The 22,595-nt window shown below is 47.4% G+C and overlaps 1 protein-coding gene across 2 annotated transcripts; it reads right to left on the bottom strand.

Moving 5' to 3' along the window:
- Positions 1-232: 232 nt before the first annotated feature.
- SLC75A1 (solute carrier family 75 member 1) lies at positions 233-22,450 on the bottom strand. Of its 2 annotated transcripts, none has more exons than XM_087936545.1 (13): positions 22,327-22,450; positions 19,766-20,026; positions 14,226-14,322; positions 13,186-13,289; positions 11,698-11,856; positions 9,872-10,060; positions 8,227-8,335; positions 7,031-7,133; positions 6,184-6,292; positions 4,720-4,810; positions 3,124-3,171; positions 2,383-2,472; positions 233-1,888 (listed from the first exon to the last, which is right to left on the bottom strand). In XM_087936545.1, exons 2-13 carry the CDS (start codon positions 19,916-19,918, stop codon positions 1,782-1,784), a joined length of 1,359 nt encoding a protein of 452 aa, XP_087792671.1. In that variant the 5' UTR covers positions 19,919-20,026; positions 22,327-22,450; the 3' UTR covers positions 233-1,781. The 2 variants fall into 2 exon arrangements, with proteins under 2 accessions (XP_087792671.1, XP_087792672.1); XM_087936546.1 differs by having other exon boundaries at positions 22,346-22,448.
- Positions 22,451-22,595: the final 145 nt, after the last annotated feature.

The raw sequence follows: 22,595 nt of genomic DNA, 5'->3' as shown, positions 1-22,595 counted from the left end.
CCGGTTCAGAAATCCAGCGAGGGAATGAAGCCTGCTTCTGAAATCTGTGAATGACCCCAACCCTTTTTTTTCTTCTCCTTGACATAATGGGGAGACAGGACCAGAAATCACTCCCCCTCGTTCCAAGCCAACCTTGGATGACTCTTAAAAAGCTGAGTACCAACCTCTCGCGGGACTCTGGCGGAGACCATATCTTCTATTCTGTACCATGCTTAAAAGGAAGCTCTGCCGAAAACATAAATTTTGTTTTATTGTATGGAAAAAAGAAAATAGTCATCTTCATGCACGTTTTTAACGCTGTGTACAAAATACTACATTGGCCATTTCGGTAATACAAAAGAAAGGATCATTAGACATATACCCATCATCGTTTTACAATTCAAAATGTCTCAGAAGTCCATCAAAAGGGACTTGGCTGTGGTAAGACACTTAGTGAAATACAGAAATAAGAGCCAAGGTAGAACTTGACAGAAGTGCCTCTGGCGTGGTGCATTTGGTGTGGTCTCTTCCTCCAATCCAAGTCTCTCTCGGGAACAAAAATATTGAAAACTATTTTGATGCGAGCACTTTGGTCACCCGCGCATGGTGCCGGACCATCGATTCTTACAGAAATGTAGACGAGAGCCTCTCCACCAGCCCCTCAACCTCGTTGGCCACTGGTTCCATTCAGACCCTTCCCTTATCCGCCTCATGTTTCCCTAATGTTCAACGGAAAACTGCCTTCCTGTAATTTAGGTCCCTCTTCCACCGCTGAACCGGCATTGTAGGACAAGAGAGTGAGAGATCCTATGGGTTTTTTAGTTTATGTAATTACGATCTCAGAATGAATCCATGTAGGAAAGGGCTTTCGCTGGGTTTGTGTACTCAGGAAGCAAAAAAAAGGGGGGGCGTGGGTGGGAGGGAATGAAGTCGTAATTAAAAGAATGAAGTTCGGGAGGCGAAAAGGGAAGAAGCACAAGGACAGGAAGACAAAAGGGAAGAGGCGCCAGGACACGAAAAAAGGGAAGCGGCACAAAGGCACAAAAGAGGCACAAGGACAAAAAAAAAAAAACAAGGCACAAGGACACAGAAAAGAGGCACAAGGACGCTGAAGAAAAAAGGGAAGAGGCACCAGGACAAAAAGAAAGAGGCACAAAGACACAAAGAAAGAGGCACAAGGACACGAAAAGGGGCACAAGGACGCTGGAGGGAAGAGGGAAGAGGCCCAAGGGCACGGAGAAAGAGCACCAGTCTAGGTGAAGGCAAATGGGGAGAGCCTATTGAGATGCAGGCAGCGACAACCTTCACCTGAAACTTAAGAGATGCCAAATCCAAGGTTAAGTCCCCAAACATGACATTGTTTGGGTCTCACGGCCTCATTACAAAGACCTTGCGGGCCAACCCGTAAAGGTGTGCGTGTGTGTGAACGTCCTGCTTTGAATGAGGGAATTCGCAGGTCTTTCCAGCTGGAAGGAAGAGGACTTTGGTTGCCGGCGGCTTTGTTCATGATGGATTGAGCATCTTCACCCTCCTATTTGTAGGAGGGCAGCTTTGTCCTAAGGCTCGTTTTCATGGGTCATTACTCACACCCTGGCATACACACACACACACTTACACACACTCCCATGGGAAGAGCCAGATCAGAAGGCAGAAGGACCTCGGCTCAAATGCAGGCAAAAGACGGTGGAAGGCTGCTGTGAAAAATACACCGATGGCCCCGGTTTGGTCATCCAAGGATCAACTCGGTTTCTTGAATTGGAGTTGAATTCTTGAGTTTCCAGGGAAACTGCCATCCAAGTAGTTTACTCCTGTTTGCTTTGTTTCGGCATGCACCGAAGCAGGACAAAGGGCAGCAGGAACAAAGAGGCACAAGCGGTGAAACAAACTTCAGCTCCAGCCAGCCAGTACACTGCAAGCCCAAAAACCAGTTTTAAGGAGCAAATTTCCCCAGAGGTGCCAGGAGCAGACCCAATGGAGCCCCCAATGAGGAGTATGATAATGGGGAGAGTTGTGCTTCATTTGGCTAGTAACGGTGGTGGTATTCTACCGGTTCGGCTTGGTTTGGTTGAACCGGTAGCTCCAAGGATCATCTGTGAGCAAACCCGGTTTCGCTCCGACGATGAGCTGCTGGGCCCATTCCCCCCTTTCCCCCCGGGGACTACTCTTACCTTTATTTCCTGCTTTTCAACCTCAGCTGCTTTGCACGGCACAACCGACTGTTGCACGCCAGCCGTTTTGCACACGGGGCTTGCAGCCGAAGGTGAATTGCAAAGCACATGCTCACACCAAATCGGTAGGAAAAGTTTTTGAACCCCACCACCGGCCAGTAACTTTGACCTTTGGAAACTGCCACCAACCACCTCCTCTTCCCGAGTGACGGGCACTTCCTCCCTTGCCAGTTACCTGTTGCCGATGCCACCGGCCCAAGAGCCCTCGCAAGGGCGCCCAAACTTCTCAGGATGCCCATCACAACCCCTTTTTGGCTATCCAGCCCTAGCGGGAGAAAAAACAGAGAAGAGCTTCAGGCTAGTTTCCTCACTAGGTTTTGCCATTTTAATAAAGGAGAATATCTGCAGCTCAGGGTCGACATGAGGAGTCCTTGCGGCTCTCTGAGCTTGCTGGTTTTCTTGCAGACGTCTCATGACCCAGCTAGGTAACATCATCAGTGCTAGAAGGGGGTGAGATTTGTGGAGAGGAGGAGGAGGAGGTGTCCTTGGTGCTCTCTGAGCTTGATTCTCAAACTGCTGTGAAATTTCTAACGCAAAGATCAGAAGCAGCTTTTAAGGAAAGTGCTAACCTTGACAGCTTGACAGCCCGGCAGGGGGAGGGAGAGGGAAGCGGCCCACCACTTGTGCAAGTTGAGCAGTGTGTGCACCCCTGCTTGCCACTTGTGGGGCCCGGTGACAAACCGACCACAGCCTGCAGGCCAGAGATTGGGGACTCCCTGCTCTAAGTAGCCCCTTTTTTTTCTCTTGTGTTTGCGGAAATGCCTGAATGCAAAGAGATGGACAGAGGTCACCCCACGGGCTGCTCATTCCAGTGAATGCAAGACCTGGAGCATAGCAGCTATGCCGTTCAGCTCCAGAGCCAGAAATGTGGCATCTGAAGGCCATAAAATGTGACGCCCGAAGGCTGTTGGCTTACCGTAGCTGGATACCACCGTAGACAAGCAAGGGACGACTACAGCTGCGGCTGCAAGTGAAGTAAACGAGGGCTGTTAAGACTGGAGAGCGTGCAACTCCGCAACTTTGCAAGGGACAGTCCAGAGGTGGGGTATTCAGCCGGTTCTGACTGGTTCTGGAGAACCGGTAGTGGAAATTATGAGTAGTTCAGAGAACCGGCAAATCCCATCTCTGACTGGCCCCGCCAACCCCATCTCTTCTCTGCCTCCCATTGAGTCCCAGCTGATTGGCTGGGTCTCCTTTGGTTGCCCTGCACAGGAGAACGGAGCTGGAAAGCAGGTTAGTGCGGTGGGAAGGGAAGGGATTTTGCAGTAACCTTCCCCCAGGAGTGGGGAAGGAATGGAGATTTTACACTATCCTTCCCCTGCCATGCCAACCAAGCTACACCACACCCACCAAGCCCACAGAACCGGTAGTAAAAAAATTCAAATCCCACCACTGGGACAATCTCTACCACAAGCCTGCCAGAGCAGCCCCTCCCCTCCCTTGGAGTACTCTAAGCATGTCTCCACTCTGTTCTCTTACTTTTCCTCAAGGTTGAAACCAGAGCAGTTGCAGTTCTCTCCCCCATTAACCTCTCTCTCTCTTACTAGTGCTGTACAAAGAGTTTACAAGAGGAACACCTTTCCTTAAAGCATGAAAGCAGCTGCGTCTTTTGTAAGGCTGCCCCAGCTATCTCTGTGGGGGTGCGGGTGCACAAATGAAGCCGCCCCACCACCAGTGTGAAGAGGGATGTTCTCCCTCGTGCGACCATGCTTTGTGGAAGGACCTTTTTCCCGTGACCAGAAGGGAGGTGGGCTTCAGAGTGGACCTCACGTCAGCTTCCGTTAAAGGCAACCTTCTTACCAGCAAGGGATGCCCCAAAGGTACTTTTCCCAAAAAGCAACCGGACTTTTATTTTCTCCCAAGGACATTTTGCTCTTCATCCAAGAACTGAAGAAGCTTCTTGGATGAGAAGCGAAATGTCTTTGAGGAAAAACAAAGTCCAGTTGCCCTTCTGAAAACGAACTTTTGGGACAACCACAAGTGAGTGCTGACAATCTCCACAGACACTACCAAGGGGCCATTTTCTGACAATATAATTCTCTTCTGTTTTTTCTTTTTGGTCCTCCTTTAATAAATACTACTGACAGCTCTGATCAAAGGTCTTGCTTAGCAAAATGGGCCTTGCTAGGATTACCTATTCCTAAAAACTAGCAATAATCTGGTATTCCCAACAAACAAGTGATCATTTGCAACCTTTTAGAGGGTCGCTGAGGTCACTTGGAAGTTGGTTTGTGTCCTTAGGGTCACCTGAACAGTGCATAACACAATACTTTCAATAGTTCCAAGAAGGCTCCACACCCATTTGCGCCACTCAGGTGAGCCTGAGGACACAGACAAACCTCCAAGCAGCCTCAACGGCTCTCTAAAAGGATGCAAATGACCAGCTGACTGCAAGGAATGTAAATCCTTCCGTTCCCTGGCATCCAATTAGAGCCGAAGAAGCTTAATAGATGCATAGCACATTTTTCCTGATTTTCATTGGCCGCTGACAAGATTTGTGCAAGAAACTTACCAAAAGAGTAAAACAACAGTCCTGTACTGAGGACAATGATGTTAGTGCTCCAGCCGATTAAAAGGAAGCCAGGAGCTGACAGCATGATTGCCTGTCCAGGGAAAATTAAAAAAAACCAAAGGAATCAGAAATCTCCTCATTGGTCATCCCTTTTTTGCCACAGTCGTTAAGTAAATCACTCCATTTGTTAGTAGTTAGCACCTGGTAGGGGACCGTGAACCACAGGTCTAAAATACCCGACTTAGATACAGCTGGTCCTCCATGTAAAAAAAGCTCACTTAGTAAGCGCTCAAAGGTTATAACGGCACTGAAGAAAGTGATTGATGACCGTTTTCCCCCATTGCAGCTTTTGGTCCCATGATCAAAACTCAACTGGCTCATAATTACGACAGTCAGAGCATCCCAGGGTCACGTCAGTCCCCTTTTGTGACCTATCCGATAAGCCAAGTCTGGGGAAAAACCAGATTCCCTGTACAACAGGGTTACAAACTTTTAAAGAACTGCAGCGATTACCTTAACGGTGGGCAAGTAAGGTCGTAAAACGAGGCAAAATTCACTTAGCAACTGTCTTGCTTAGCAACAAAAATTTCAGGCTCAGTTGTGGCTGTAAGTCGAGGACTGCCTGCGCAAATCTTTTCAAGAAAGAGGCTCGACTCGTTTACCAATGGATGGTGTCGGACTCGGAGTTTGCTATGGAGCCTGTCAGCTCTGAGCACGCCTCACAGCAAGTCAGCTGGCCATGGAGAATGTCGCCTTATCTCTGTTGACATTGGATCTGTATTGCTGCTTGTGTGCTAGCCGAGGGTGTTGAAGGTTGCTTTAGAATGACTTAGCAGAGCTGTGAGCTGCAGGATGGATTCTGAAGCAACCGCGGGGCTGGAAATGGCTCTTTTCATGTATTGATGTGGTGCATGAGGAAGTTGGGGCACATATAGGTGATAAGTAAGCCTTAGATTAAACATGGTGAAGGTGGCACCAGGTGGGGATCCGTTAGTGAGGGTCGGAATAGGTTAGGGATGTAGACATGCATTAGGGTTAACAGCATTAGGGATAATGGGTTAGGTGTGGCCAGAACTAGAACTGCCTGGGTGTGGTGGGGTGTGTCTCACGATAATGGTGATAAAATGAAGGAGCAAACTCAAACCCAACGCTACTCAAACCCAACTCAAACCTTGCCTGGCTCTTAGCCTTTCTTGTCAGAGAAGAGTATTCGTTGTTTGCCGATCTAATGAATAAGCCACCATTGCACTCCAAAGGAGCTGGAGTTTGTATTCATTTCAGGACAAATCTTCAATACGCAAGGACTGGCTGAGAAATGGTTTTGTGCTCTTTTGGGTGGCGCCTGTGTGTTTCTGTGTGAACAGTGTGCTCAGCAGGGAACACAAAACTTAGCATCAGAATTAAAAGATTTCATTTTGAGCATCGTCGGAACAGCGAAATCAGAAGGGCTAAAAGGACACTCACAATTTTAACCATCCGCAGTTCCGCTCCTGGTGTAATCCGGCGAGTGTAGCCTCCCTGGATCACCGCCATAGTGACCCCAATGAAGAAAAACATCTTGCCTTGCTCCAGGCTAAAGACAAGGAAACACAAAAGAAATAAGTTGAAAACACAAATGGTGGTCATAGCGGACGGGCACCGCCGGATGGAGTCCAGAAAGGTCACCCTGCTTCAGGAAGCACAAAAGTGATAGAGGTAGTCCTCGCTTAATGACCGGCTGAAGTTATAACCGCCTCCGACGGGGTGCTTTATGACTTGCAAAGGAACCGTCGCAAAATGCTTGCAAGCCAGTGATACGATCGTTATCTGTTGTGTTTGGCAGTCTCTTTGCACTCAACCAGGGGTGGGTTTCCAAATTATTTCCTACCGGTTCTATGTGCGCACGCCTAACATGCGCTTTGCGTGCATGCGGAAGGTTCTGTCAGAGTTGACAGATCTGTCAACTCTGGTAAGTTGAATTGTTTTTTAGCTCAGCTGAGGCACGGCAATCTGCTCTGCCGTGTGAATCAGCTGGGCTAATAAACAAGGAAATACAGGAGGTAATGGCGGGGGGCAGGTGGGCGGAGCCAAACAGAGGTGGTATTTGCCAGTTCTCCGAACTAGTCAAAATTTCCACTACTGGTAGGCCAGAACCGATCCAAACTGGCTGAAATGTCACCTCTGCCCTTAACGGCTGGTTGCAATCATGAATCTTGGCCTCTTCTCTGCTGGCTTCCCCAGAGTGTCACTGGGCAAGCCTTTGGCAGGAAAAGCCAAAAGCTGTTTTTTTGCCTGCTAAGAGGACTCCCGTCTTTGCAGGCAGGATAAATACCTGCTGAAGTGGAAGTGCTGATGGACAAGAAAACCCAGCGTGTACTCCAGGCCAGAGAACAGGAAGAGGTACAGGAAGTACACCAAGCCCAGGATCTGGAGACCTGCGGGAGGAATAAAACCACCCAGGCTGATGGGTAAACATCAACAAAACCTCTTTTCTTCGCAAACTTATGGGATGGAATTGGCGTCAGGTGGGAAATTGTGAGATGAGGGTCAGGAATGCTGACACTTGGAGTCAACCAGCCTTTCCGAATTATTATTGTTTTGCGAACCAGGTTAAAGACAGACCCAACACCCCGCACAGAGGACTTAGTCCTACACAAAATATTAGAATGTGCGGAAATGGACATGCTTACATTAGAAATGAAAGAGATGGAGAACTCCAAATACTACTCAATTTGGCATAAATGGTATGAATGGTTAGAGCCGTGGTGGCGATCCTATTGCACGCCTGGCATTACTGACAGCACGTGAGCACTCGCCCAGAAAAGGCCAACTACGCATGCACGCGCACCGCCCACTGATTGTCGGGTACGTAGCGCGCATGTGCAGGGGCGCGGTGGTGCGCAGGAAACACATGTGCAGAAGTGCACAGTGCAGATCACGCAGGTTGTGCACGCATGCGCAGGAGGCATGGGGGGACCTCCTGCACATTGCCTCCTGGATGATGGCCCATGAGGACGAGCAGGCAAGCATGCACGCAATTATCAGCACAGGAGCCCCGAAAGGTTAGACACCACTGCTATATTCCATTCCAAATAATTCCATATTCCCCATTCCATTATATTCTAGATTTTTTTATAAAAAGAGTCATCGTCATAAGGCAGGGGTGTCAAACTCAAGGCTGTGGGGTGCTTTGCTCTGGGCCATGAGGCCACCCTGGAAACAGCTAAGGACTGGCCCGCAGTGCATATGCCAGCAAAAGTGGAATTTGGGAGGGCCATGTGTGGCCATTTTCACTGACAGAGGGTTGCAGGACGCCGTCGCAGTCAGAAACGGAGCTTGGGAGCCTGTTTTCGCTGGCTGTGTGCTCGGGCCTCCACTGGCGTCCCCCAACACGAGTGACGTTGAGCTGGCCACGCCCACTCTGGCCCCCTGAGTTCAAACACAACCCTGATGCGTCCCTCAATGAAATGGAGTTTTGACACCCCCATCGTCAGGCAACCCCAGGACAGAAAACGGAAAAGGACTTGCCGTCTCTCGAAGGTCCTCCCATCTTCTGCTTTACTGCAGAGAACCGGAACAAGGCCCAGGGATTGATCAGGTCGAAGGCCGACTGAAAGCCAGATACCACGGAGGACACCTGCCCCAGGCAGAAAGAAGACACGATCAGGGTGCCGAAGGGCATTTCCACCACCCTCCCTCACGCTTCCACACACAGGCTGCATATCCTACACACAGCTGATGGTTACCCCAGCAACTCGGTACCCGCAATTTCAGATGTCCTTATCTATGTCTTCTAAATACCTTGTTTCCCTGAAAGTAGGACCTATCCCAAAAGTAAGTCGTAGCTTGATTTTTAAATTTGCGCCGAATATAAGCCCTCCCCCCAAAATAAGCCCTAATTAAGATCCCGCCCACTCCAGAGTGCCCAAATAAAAATTAAGCTAGGGTGAGGATGGGAGGGTGGAGCTGCCCTACTACTTACCTTTGGACAGTTGTAGCCAGGCCTTGCACACCCCGACACCTGCCTTGCTGGGTCATTTCTCTTGCAGCCAGCAAGGCTGGCAAGGCTTCCCTGAAGGCCTCTGGAGCTGATAACAAAGCTCTGGATCGATCCAGAGCTCTTGTTATCGGCTGCAGAGGCCTTCAGGAAAGCCTTGCTGGCTGCAGAAGAAATGGGCTGGCAAGGCAGGTGTCGGGGTGTGCCAGGCCTGGCTACAACTGTCCAAAGGTAAGAAGTAGGGCAGCTTCATCCCCCCATCCCCACCCTAGAGTTATGCTGGAACACACACACACACACACACACACACTGTTGTGGTTAGCCGGCAGCAGGTGCAGACGGCTGAGGAGAGCGAGGACTCAGATAAGGGTCCAGGACCATCAGGGAGTGGACTGCTGCCTCCAGAGATTGTGGGGGCTGGTAGCAGTGATGAGGAGGTTCCCGAGGAGCCTGTGCCAAGTGTGCATGCACGCAGGGCTGCTCGCAGGAAAGAGCAGCTGCAGCAGCAGCACAGGTGACTTGGGAGTAAGGCTGCAAAGTAAGGGCCCCTCCTTCAAGAAGATAAAAGCCAGCTGTGAAGCGGACATTCTTTGCAGGAAGCAAAGACGTTCTGAAACTCAGCCTCATGGACATTGCAGTATCTTAGTTGGTATTTGAAGACTCTTGTGTTGTAAAATATTTCTAGGTAATCTGTTATTCTTGGTAGCCTTGCAGAGTTTTGGCGAGGCTCGTGCTTATCAAAGTTAATTAATTTGCAGCAGCCTTTTAACTGGGGATTCGTAAGAATCATTAAAAGGTTTCTGTTCCCATTGGTTCATGTTTGTTTTATTGGAAAAGGGTTTGGGTCAGAATACATACTCACACATACACACTATATACATATACATATACATATACATATACATATATATATATGGATCTTTGGTTATTTGGGTTTTCTCCCGCGTAAAATTGGAAGTATTTTGGCGATATTTATTACTCCAAGAAGCACCTAGCCGAAGACACAAGCCTGAAGATGACGAATGAGATTTCGTCAAAAACGTCGCCAAAATACTTCCAATTTTACGCGGAGAAAACCCGAATAACCAAAGATATGAAAACCTCAGAATGAATATATATATATATATATATATATATATATATATATATATATATTCATTTCAGAAAACATATTACCCGTTTTTCCTTTGGGAGCGTCTCTGGCAAGCAGGTGAGGATGAACAGGAAATCAGCCACAGCAAAAATGGTGGCAAAGATGGCGGCTCTTGTGTAGAAGACTTGGTCCTTCTCCGTCTCCAGAGCAAGGAAGGCACCCAGCATTGGCCCAAGGGTGAAGCCCAGGGAGAAAGCCAGCCCAATCATTGCCTGGAGGGAGGATTCAACAAATGTCCTTTGGCTAACATGCCTCTTTTAAACAAGCTTCCAGAGCAAGAAACCCTGACCATAATCCCGTGGTTTCTCCTGAATGGGCCCCGTTGTTCATAAATATTTTCAGGAACACAAAAAATGTTTTTTTTTAAAAAATGTGGGTGCGTTTTTCTTTCTTTCTGTCACGTTCAGCAAGCTCCTCCACTGATTCAGAGAATTATTAATCATGCACTAAATAATTATTAATAATTATGTAATAGTTATATTAATATAATTAATGCAATATATAATTAATTATAATTGTTATAATTACATTGCATTAATTATTAATATAATACTGGTGCTATATAATTAATGCTGTATTTTAATTATATTAATTATATGATAATTATTAATAATCCACTAAATCCTGAACACAAACTGTTTCAACTTCTTCCCTCAAGCTGGCGTTACGGGTCACTGCAGGCCGAAACAACTAGACCCAAGACAAGAAAACCAGAACTGCAGTGATTCACTTAACAATATCATCATCCTCTTTTAATGACCCCTTTTAATAATCCCTTGCGGGGTGGAATCTGGGCTGGATTTAGCACGGTGTTTTAATGGCCAGATGCCTTTCCTGTTGCCAATGCGGAGTTTTGTTCTGCAGGTACATTCTCATTGTGCCCCAAAAGAGAAATATCTGCCTCTAACTAGGATCGAATTCACCGGTTCTGTGTTTGATGCTGTGTGGTCCACCTGCCCACCCGGGCTCTTACCTGTCATTTTATTTCCTGCTTTTTCAACCTCAGCTGCTTTGTGCGGCACAGCTGAGGTTGAAAAAGCAGTGAAAAAAGAGGCATTTCAAAGGCTGCGCACCTGCGCGCGGTACTTTTCAGCTGTCCGGGTGGCACAGCTGATGGGTTTTTTTACACGCGTGCGCAGCAAGACATGCATGCGCAGCAAAACGTAGTCACCGCACCAGTTGTAACACTGGTTGAATCTCACCCCTGATTTTAATGTACGGTTAGTTGCTCCGAGTGGGAAAACAAGAATGGGTGGTTATATGCAGGCAGTCCTCGACTTACGACAGTCCATTTAGCGACCATTCAAAGTTACCACGGTACTGAAACAAGGGACGTATACAACCGTTCCTCACACTTAGATGACCCTTGCGGCATCTGTAGGGTCAGCTATCAAAATTCAGACCCTTTTGCAACCGACTCCTCTTTATGACGGTGGGGGGAGGAAACCAAGTGATTCGTTTTGGAGACCTTCTAACAAGCAGTCGAGGGGGGAGTGGGAGAGGAAGCCAGACTCACTTAATGACAGTGAGTGGTTACTGACTTAACAACAGCAGCGACCCCCCTCAACAATGGCAGCCAGAACAATCGTACAACGGGGTGAATCTCCTTTTAACCGAGCTTAGGAACAGAAACTTTGGGGTTGAATTGTGATCATACATCGAGGACTACCGATAAGATGGTTGAGAGGCTAAGTCGCCGTCCCTACTAAGCTAGCAACTGCATCGGAGAAGGACACTTTGTTTCTGAAATGGTATATTTCCTGCCTGAGCGGGAGGGTGGGGTTGGACTAGAAGACCTCTGAGGTCCCTTGCAGCTCTTGAGATTCCCTTAGAAACAAGAAGGACTCACCATGCCTCTGCTCCGAGCTTTCGGGCACGGCAGGTCCGCTATGACGGCCGTGCAAAGGCTGACGTTCCCTTTACTGATCCCGCCAAGGATCCTGGAGCAAAGGAAGAGCTCGAAACTCCCAGAAATGGCCCAGAGAGAATAGGAGGCCACCAGGCCGAGCTGCAAGTGGGTGGGGGGGAGAGAGATTGAGAGAGAGAGAGAGAGAGATTTTCGCCTCCTCAGACAAGAGTTATGCTGATGTTGGGAGCGGCTCCTTGGTTTCTTTCCCTAGGAGGAAAACGGCTCCAATACGTACAGGGAATCCTTGCCGTGGTTAGAAGGCAGGATTGAAGGGCTAACTCTGCCCATTGCCAGTAGTTTGATCCTGACCGGCTCAAGGTGGACTTAGCCTTCCGTCCTTCCGATGTCAGTCAAATGAGGACCCAGATTGTTGGGGAGGGGGGCAAGAGGCTGACTTTGCAAACCGCTTAGAGAGGGCTGTATAAGTCTATTGCTACTCCCTTCCTTCCTTTTCCTTCCTTTTCATTTCCTTCCTTCCTACCTTGTTGGCGCAGTACTTAGAATGCAGCATTGCAGGCTAACTCTGCCGACTGTCAGCAGTTTGATCCTGACCGGCTCAAGGTTGACCCTTCCTTCCTTTCTTCCTTCTTTCCTTCCTTCCTTCCTTCCTTCCTTCCTTCCTTCCTTCCTTCCTTCCTTCCTTCCTTCCTTCCTTCCTGTGATTAGAATGCAGTATTGCAGGCTAACTCTGCCGAATGTCACCAGTTTGATCCTGACCAGCTCAAGGTTGACCCTTCCTTCCTTCCTTCCTGTGATTAGAATGCAGTATTGCAGGCTAACTCTGCCGACTGTCACCAGTTTAATCCTGACCAGCTCAAGGTTGACCCACCCCCTTCCTTCCTTCCTTCCTTCCTTCCTTCCTTCCTTCCTTCCTTCCTTCCTTCCTTCCTTCCTTCCTTCCTTCCTTCCTTCCTTCCTTCCCTTCCCTTCCCTTCCCTTCCCTTCCCTTCCCTTTCTCCCTCCCTCCCTCCCTGTGATTAGAATGCAGTATTGCAGGCTAATTCTGCTGGCTGCCAGCAGTTCAGTCCTGACTAGCTCATGTTTGACTCAGTCTGTCTTCCTTCCTTCCTTCCTACCTACCTTTTAATATCCCTCCCTCCCTTCCTTCTCTTTAATCTTCCTCCCTTCCTCCCTCCTTCCCACCCCTTTAACTTTCCTTTTCCCCTCTCTCCCTCCCTCACTTCTTTCCTCCTTCTGTGATGCTGCAGTGGTTAGTACTGCAGGACTAACTCTGCCGACTGCCAGCAGTTCGATCCTGACCGGCTCAAGGTCAACTCCGCTTTCCATCCTTCCGCAGTGGATCAAATGAGGACCCAGATGGTTGGGGGCAAGAGGCTGACTCTGTAAACCACTTAGAGAGGGCCATAAAGCAGTATATAAGTCTAAGGGCTATGGCTACTGCCTCCTCTCCAGATGAAACCAACATACCGCCGTGACCAGCAGGGCCGGTCGCCTCCCGAAGGAATCCGAGGCAGCTCCGGTGAGTGGTGAGGCCAGAAATTGAAGCAGAGAAAACAGAGAACCGATGAAACCTGGAAGAGAAGATCAGAAGTGGAGATGCCCCGTTGGTTGCAAGCCGTCTTCTGCCTACTGACCCCAACTTAAGTTTACCTCATTTTTTTCCCCACCACTAAGGAATGTGTTTAAAGCAGGGGTTGTCCAACCTTGGCAACGTTTAAGACCGGTGGACTTCCAACTCCCAGAATTCCAAAAAATTTGGGGAAAATTTGCTGGGGGAATTCTGGGAATTGAAGTCCACCAGTCTTAAACAGTGCCGAGGTTGTAATCTTTTTTAAATAATGAAATCGGAGTGTTTGAGTTGTCCCGCAGCGAGTTGGCGGTGGCGAATTGTCCTATTCCATGCTGTTGCGTGTCAACTCCTAACACATTTTGTATACACGTTTTATAGTTGAAAACAGAAAGAAGTGGGGTGGCGGGGGCGGGTTCAAAGAGTAGGTGGCGATGTGGAATCGAAAGTGCATTCTGTTCATATTTTCTTCAAAGACTGATTGGATGACTGAAGCTTCTGCTGCGCATAAATCTAATTGGAGAGCAGGATCAATGACTCTTGGCTATGGACGTGTTTCGTTGGATGATACCCCCAGAGGGGTGGGGGTGGGGGGGAAACAGGATCAAGGGTGACAGTGAATTACGTATCTGAGTCGGCTACGCCCAGGCTAATGCCGGAATGTTAACTTCTAATAAATCCATTTTAGTTTTGGGAGTGTGGCTCGAGGCTCATGATTTAATTGGAGTAACTGCCAGAATCCTGACATTGGGTTTCCCCCTCTGTGCCCTGCAGTCTCACCAGCTCTTGGGACACCAGAGAGGGCGGCGGGGGGGGGGCAGGGTTGATTACCAATCTGGCCAGGGGCCTCTCTCCAAGTCTCCCAAATGCCAGGCAGAGGTTTTCCTCCAGACTGGACGCCCAACGGGGGCCCCGCCCTGCAATAAAGGGAATTTCCTACCTCCAAACAAGACACTGTTGTACTTCCTTTCTGGTGGAATGCCAAGGCTGCCACTGAACCAGTCCACGCCGGCTTGCACCCTCCCGTAGAGTCCATCCTGGGGAAGAAAGGAAGTGAATTGGGCAAGGGAGGGGAGGGGTTAGGGGAGCCACCTCCAGCCCCCCGATCCCTTTCTGCCAGAATTCTTTTGGTATTTACTGTCAGTTTTCCAGTGTTTGAGGGGCTGCCCCAAAGAAGAGGGGGGGGGGTCAACCTAACCCCCCCCCCCCGCTCCTTTAACCTCAAACTAACCTCTGTTGACCTCACCCCATTCCTAAGAGGTCTGTAAGGGGGTGTGCATAAGTGCACCATCGTGCCTCCCGTCCCTGTCCTATTGTCCCCATTTATTTGTACCTGTTTCCTGTATTCTTACTCATGTTTATACTTGTACCTATTATCTTGTAAGTGATTGGCCAATCACCTCAAATAAATAAAAAATAAAATAAAATAAGGAAGGTTAGTTTAAGTTTAAGAAAGGGAGGAAAGAAGGAAGGAAGGGGAAGGAAGGAGAACAGGGAAGGGGAAGGAAGGAGAGAAAAGAAGCGAGGGAGGAGAGAAAAGGGAGGGAGTGGGAGGAAGGAAGGAAAGAAGGAAGGAAGGAAGGAAGGAGAACAGGGAAGGGGAAGGAAGGAGATAAAAGAATGGAAGGAGGGAGGAGAGAAAAGGGAGGGAGTGGGAGAAAAGAAGGAAGGAAGGAAGGAAGGAAGGAAGGAAGGAAGGAAGGAAGGAAAGGAAAGGAAAGGAAAGGAAAGGAAAGGAAAGGAAAGGAAAGGAAAGGAAAGGAAAGGAAAGGAAAGGAGAGAATACCCATTCCTAAGAGGTCTGTAAGGGGCGTGCATAAGGGCACCATCGTGCTTCCCATCCCTATTGCCTCCAAAAGTTGTGGGTGTTTCATCAATGGAGGTTTTTAAGAAGAGACTGGGCAGCCAGTTGTCTCCTGCTTGAGCAGGGGGCTGGACTAGAAGACCTCCAAGGTGCCCTTCCAACTCTATTCTGAATTGAGATCTAGTCCTGCCTTAGTTTGTCTCTCTCAGCACCAACCCCTTCACAGGGTTGTTGTTTGGGGGGTGGGGGGAATAGGAGGAGAAAGATATGTTGGATATATTTGAGTTATTTTTGAAATTGATAAAGGTGGGATTTCAATCAATCAATCAATCAATCAATCAAATCACCCCAAGATGGAAAGCAGACTGTTCTGTCATTTTCCTAACCCCAGAAGCACCTTCCACTCCCCTAACAAAACATCACTTCAAACAACCACCCCACCAAGTGCGTCCTCTGTATCGCAGTCTTTTTTCCCCTTGCAATATATCAAATAATCTTCTCATATTTCACCTCTTACCTGTAAACAAAGCTTCAAAGCTTCATCATTCAGTCCTGACGTCACCCAGAAGTCCAGAAGAGTTCCAGGAAAGAATGCATCTATTTTAGCCACGATTAAATAAACTGTCATGCCCCTGTTGGAGACTGACTCTGAGGGAGAGGAGGAACAGCTGACAGGGAGTGGGAGTGTGGCTCCGGAGGTTGTGGAGGAGGCTGGGGAAGGGCAGAGGCCGGCTTGGCAGACAGAGGAGGACCCAGGCCCATCCCCTCTCCATCCTAGGGCACGCAGGGAGGAGAGGATAAGGGAGAGACGTGGTCTACTTGGGAGGAGAGAGCCTTGATCCTCTTCATGGGCTGCAGCTGTGACAACTGGATAAGACAATGGACATGGGCAAGCGCTGAAAACAAACCATGGAAATATCTCTAGTTTATGGTCCCTCTCTAAGTTTGGCGTCCTTCCCAGTGTGTGTTCTGTTATCTGTGGACGTCCTCCAGCCCTTATCTTGCCTGGTTTGTGTTGCTTTTTTCCTTCTTCTTGTAACTGTTTGTGTGGGAGTTTTTTTTTTGTCTTCCATCAAGGATATTCAGAGCTTGGAAGCAAAGTGAAGGAATAAAAGGGGCTTCACCTGTTTTCTGTAACTGTGGCTTCTGTTTCTCATCCCACCATGAGTCATCAGATAAACCAACTTTAGATACCTTCCCCTTACGTTACTTTTAACAATCTTAAATGGTATTGTTTTTGTTTTGTATTCCTTCCCTTTACTTTTAATCTTCTCAAATAAAGTCCCGAAACTTGATTTCTTTTCATTGCCCCCCTGCTCCCGCCCCCAGCTTTTTTCCTTCTCACAAAATTCTAACGCAACTTTAAAAGATCTTGTGAAGTGGGTGGGTGGGGGAAACAGACATGGGGGAATTTTGCAAAGGCGTTTGTGTTGGGAAGATGCTGTGTGGAGTGTCTCTCTGAGTCCCTCCAACTGCTAGGCTGCCCTCTTGGGTTGCGTGACGGGGAGTCCCATTGTTGGCTATTTTTGGACCACAATTTCTATATGTACAGGGTTGCTGGTCTGGCAACCTTGGGGCGTTTGTTGCAGAGTCTGCAAACAACAGTCACGTTGCATGGCGTTGCTTTCTTGTTGCTGTGTGGAGTGTGTATCCTGACACTTCCTTTCTAAGAGGAGGGAAGAGTATCACACTCCAGCATGCCATTTCAGCATTTCAGCCGTTGGGAAGCTTCCTTATTTTAAGTTTCACAATTAAGAAACCCCCTGCCCACCATTCCTGCTCCTTCCCGCTGCTTAGATGAAGTGGTGAAGTGAAATGTCAATCAAATCAAGGGAAAAGACCGAACGCACACACAAAATTAAAAAAAAAAAAACCACGAGAACGTTGAGCCAGTTGCAAAAATATTGGAGACAAACCCAGGTCCACCAAATATTGGACAAAAATACATATCTGGCTGGAAAAGATGATAAAGCAGACTATTGATTTAAAACCAGAAATATTTTTGTTGGGGATTTTACCTGAAACTTATAGGAAAGGGAAGGGATATTTAATTATCCATGTATTAACTGCAGCTAGAATTGTATTTGCACAAAATTGGAAGTGTGAAGAAATTCCTACCAATGACAATATGATTAGGAAAATATTAGAATGTGCAGAAATGAATAGATTAATGCTGGCAATTAAGGAGAAAGAACAAACAGAACATTATACGACATGGGAAATTTTTCTATCGGTGTTTATAGAGGAGAAAAATGGAAGTTAGATTAGTGAAATATAGAAAATATGTTAAGATAGAGATGTAAACAATATGATGACTGTTACTGGTATGATTAGTAGACTTACTATGTTTAATACTATCCCTATAGTCTTATTAAAAGAATATAAGGATAATATTAAACATAGATTAATACTATAGAGGGAGAAATGAATATCATGATTGCAAAATTAGAAAAGCAATATTAATGTAATGTATACTGCTGTAAATTTAGATGGTTATTGCACAGAGATATTTGTACTCAGATGGCATACTGTTTAATGGAAGATGGAATGTTTACATTAAAATAATAATAATAGTAATAATAATAATAATAATAATAATAATAATAATAATAATAATAATAGTAGTAGTAATAATAATAATAATAATAATAATAATAATAATAATAATAATAAAAAACAAGACAGGATAGCAGTGTTTCAATATTTAAGGGGCTGCCACAGAGAGGAGGAAGGGGTTAAGCTATTTTCCAAAGCACCTGAAAGCCAGAAGGAATAATGGATGGAAACTGATCAAGGAGAAATTCAACCTGGAAATAAAGAGAAATTTTCTGACAATGAGAACAATTAAACATGGAACAGAAGTTTCCTTCAGAAGTTGTGGGATAATGTCCCTGGTTGTACTTGTGTGTGTTTTTTATTATTATTATTCATAAACATTTTGAATACAGCGTATTGTTAGGGCATATCATTTCCAGAAAAGCCAAGAAAGAACAAAAAGAAATATTAACCTACATACTAATAATAACAATAGTGTAACAGAATAGCTTTGACTAGATTTCTCTTGATATTAGCTTATTTATAATTCTGTTGGTTGTATTGGCATATTTGTAATGATAAACCACCTTTCAATTTAATTCATGGATAGCGACAATCTTTCTTCCTCTAATTTCTACCTCTTATCTCTAACCGCTCCTAAAATCTATTCCATCTTAAGTAGTATTCTGTGTCTTCAGATAATCAGATAATCAATAATAGATTTTTTAAATTTTTTTTCAAGATTTGGTTCTATTATACTTTATTCATTTATTTGATTCTTTTTGTTAGTTGTTATTGTTTTTTATTTTTACTTTTTGTTTTAAATAGGGTTTTACATTAAGCCGCCTTGAGTCGCCATGGGCGAACAGTCAGCAATATAAATTAAATAAATAAATAATCAGAGTTGGAAGGGGCCTTGTAGGTCATCTAGCCCAACCCCCCCACCTAAGAAGGAGACCCTACACCATTTCTGACAAATGGCAGTCCAATCTCTTCTTGAAAGCTCCACATGATGATGCTTGAAACCTTCAAGAAAAGATTGGACTGGCATTTTAAGTAGCATTCTGTGCCTTCTTTGTCCTTTATTTTTAATGTTGATCCATCCATCTCTGCACAGCCTAATATTTTCCGAATTACATCCTCATCTGATGGGAGTGTTCTAATTTTTCCAATATTGTGCAAATGCTACGGTCAAGACACACTGCGATGACCGAGGGTGGGATACAAAATAAACAGTTACAGAAAACAGGTGAAGCTCCTTTTATTCCTTCACTTTGCTTCCAAGCTCCGAATATCCTTGACTGGAGACAAAAAACTCTCCCACAAGCAGTTACGAAAAGGAGGAAATGCCATTTAAACTAAAAATGTCTATAAAATAAAAAGAGTAAAAACAACACAAACCACACTGAAGCAATTAAAGGAACCAGACAAAATAAGGGCTTGAAGACGTCCACAGATATCAGTACACACACGGAAAAATAGAATGGAATGGAATGGAATGGAATGGAATGGAATGGAATGGAATGGAATAGAATAGAATAGAATAGAATAGAATAGAATAGAATAGAATTAGAATTCTTTATTGGCCAAGTGTGATTGGACACACAAGGAATTTGTCTTGGTGTCAATACTCTCAGTATACATAAAAGAAAAGATACATTTGTCAGGAGTCGAGAATCATAAGGTACGACACTTAATGATAGTCATAGGACACCAAACTCAGAGAAGAACGACAGATCAGAGGTATTTCCACACTTTGTTTCCAGCACTCGCCCATATGCATGTCCGTCCTCTTATCCAGTTGTCACAACTGCAGCCCATGAAGGGGATCAGGGCCCCTTCCTCCCCTGTGGACCATGCCATTCCCATCTCCCCTTTATCCTCTCCTCCCTGTGTGCCCTAGGATGGAGAGGGGATGGGCCTGGGACTTCCTCTGAATGCCCATCCGGCCTCTGCCCTTCCCCAGCCTCCTCCACAACCTCCGAATCCCACTCTCTGCCAGCTGTTCCTCCCCTCCTTCGGAGTCCATCTCCAACAGGGGCATGACACATGCAAAAGTGTGTATTCGCAGTCGCAACATTTTAAGAAGGGCCAAAAACGTTGGAATCGATGCGGCTTCGTTTATTTTATTTTTTACTCACGTCATTCTTGCTGAAATGATCCAGGATGGAGGGCAGGAGGGGCAAAATCAGGGTGAAGCCCAGCAGGTCAATAAGCAGCGCGAGAAACACGGCAAGAATGACGCGGGAAGAGTTTTCCTCCGCCCTCCGGGTGCCAGGGTCCCCTTGTGACATCTTCTGGAGGAGCCCTCTCTATGGTCACTGAATGGTCTCAAAACGTCAACTCTGGCTGGGGGATTCTGGGAGTTGAAGTCTTCGAGGTCTTGCCAAGATTGAAGACCCCTGCAATACAAAATGAGAGTCATCGTTGGGGCAGAGATGTGGATTTGTTCCCCGGGGCACATAAGTTGGACAGAGGGAGAGAAAGGAAGCCGGAAGTAGCTGGGATGTCCTGAGAGCTTTGACAGGATGGAAACTGAACAAGGAGAGATTCAACCTGGAAACAAGGAGAAATTTTCTGACAAGTGAGGACAATCAACCAGTGGAACAGAAGTTGCCTTCAAGAAGAGACTGGACTGTCAGAGATGGTGTAAGGTCTCCTGCTTAGGTGGGGGGTTGGACTAGATGACCCACAAAGTCCCTTCCAACTCTTATCCTATATTCAGTGGAACAGAAGTTGCCTTCGGAAGTTGTGGGAAAGCTTCATCCCTGGACGCTTTCAAGAAAAGATTGGACTCCCATCTGTCAGAAATGGTTTAGGGTCTCCTGCTTGGGTGGGGAGGGAGGGTTGGACTAGATGACCCACAAGGTCCCTTCCAACTCTGATTATCTGATCTCTGTTATCTGACAGGCAATTCTCAACTTACAGGATCCTCAACTTACACTGAGCCCCAAATTTCTCTCACCAAGGCAGGAGACGTTCATTCAGTGAATTTTACCCCTCCCCCTTTGTGTATGATCTTTCTGGCCGCCGTTGTTAAGTGAATCACAGCCATGGTTAAGCCGGCATCAACCGTTGTTCTGCGAATTGGGCTTTCCCCATCGACTGCTTGGCTCATCGGACGGTTGCCCAAGGGGAATCACTCATGCACACACACACACACACACACACCGCCCCCAGGGATGCTGTCACCATCATGAATACCAATCCATGGCCCAAGTGTCCAAATTTGGATTCCTTGACCGCTGGAGGGGGGAGGGGAGAGGCTGCAACGGTTGTAAGTATGAAAAAACAGGTCCTAGTTTGCTTTTTTTTTCAGTGCTGTTGAAAATTTTGAAGGGCCACTCAAGGAGGAACAGCTTAAGTTGCAGACTAATCTTTATGCCGTGTGTGTGTGTGTGTGTGTGTGTGTGTGTGTGTGTAAAAATAGCAGCCTTACAGCAATGGGGAAAAGGATATTGCCCCAAAGGAACTCAAGCCATGATGTTCCAGAGCCCCCAGAGGTAGAAGAACTGCAGCAAGTCATTCCTGGACACACACACACACACACACACACACACACCTGCCTTACTATCCCTCCTTCACCAGCTGTGCCTCTCCCCTTCTCCTGCAGGACGAGAGAGAGGGAGAAAGAGAGAGAGGGAGTGAGGGGAGAGAAAGAGAGGCGGGAGGAGGGAGAGAAGAAGAGAGAGAAGGAGGGAGGGAGAAAGAAAGAGAGGGAAGAGAGAGGGAAGGAGGGAGGAAAGAGAGAGGGAGGAAGAGAGAAAGGAGGAAAGAGAGAGAGGAGAGAAAGAGAGGGAAGGAGGGAGAGAAAGAGGGGAGAGAGAAGAGAAAGAGAGAAGGAAGGAGGGAGGGAAAGAGAGAGAGAGGAGAGAAAAAGAGGGACAGAGAGATGAGAGAAAGAGAGGGAGAAAGAGAGGGAAAGAGACAAAGAGGCGAGAAGAGAGAGGGAAGAGAGAGGAAGGAGGGAGGGAAAGAGGAGAGGAGAGAGAGAGGGAAGGAGGGGAGAAAGAGGGGAGAGAGAGTAGAGAAAGAGAGAAGGAAGGAGGGAGGGAAAGAGAGAGAGAGAGGAGAGAAAAAGAGAGGGACAGAGAGATGAGAGAAAGAGAGGGAGAAAGAGAGGGAAAGAGACAAAGAGGCGAGAAAGAGAGAGGGAAAGAGAGGGGAAGGAGGGAGGAAGAGAGAGAGAGGAGAGAAAGAGAGGGAAGGAGGGAGAGAAAGAGGGGGAGAGAGAGTAGAGAAAGAGAGAAGGAAGGAGGGAGGGAAAGAGAGAGAGAGAGGAGAAAAAGAGAGGACAGAGAGATGAGAGAAAGAGAGAGGGAGAAAGAGAGGGAAAGAGACAAAGAGGCGAGAAAGAGAGAGGGAAGAGAGAGGGAAGGAGGAGGGAAAGAGAGAGAGGAGAAAGAGAGGGAAGGAGGGGAGAAAGAGGGGGAGAGAGGAGAGAAAGAGAGGGAAGGAGGAGAGAAAAGAGAAGTAGAGAAAGAGAGAGGGAAGGAGGGAGGGAGGGAAAGAGAGAGAGAGGAGAGAAAAAGAGAGGGACAGAGAGATGAGAGAAAGAGAGGGAGAAAGAGAGGGAAAGAGACAGAGAGAGAGGAGAGAAAGAGAGAGGGGAGAGAGAGGGGAGGAGGGAGAGAGAAAGAGGTGCCAGGAGGGATGGGAGACCACCAGGAGACCCCCGCGGGAGGGGAGAAGCCCCACCTACCCCCATCAGGAGAGCCCACCTCCAGCCCGACGAGTCCCGGGGGCTGCAGCCCGGCCTCTCTCTCTCCCGCCTGCCTGCCTGCCTGCCGTGCCAAGCCCAGACAACTCCTTCCTCTTCCGGCCGGGCTTGGCCGGGCTGCGCCCCCAGGAGGGACCGGAGGAGTCGGACCCCACCTCCCACCCCCACCCCGGCATCCCCGCCCCCCGCCGCGCTCTCTTGCTTGCCGGGCTCGGTCGGAGCTGCGGGGCTCGGAGCCTCCTGCTGCTCCC

This window comes from Pseudonaja textilis, chromosome 6 (assembly GCF_049901715.1).
Source record: "Pseudonaja textilis isolate UNSWEBS1 chromosome 6, rPseTex1.2, whole genome shotgun sequence".
Lineage (NCBI taxonomy): Eukaryota > Metazoa > Chordata > Lepidosauria > Squamata > Elapidae > Pseudonaja > Pseudonaja textilis.
This window is presented reverse-complemented; position numbering and strand designations above follow the sequence as displayed.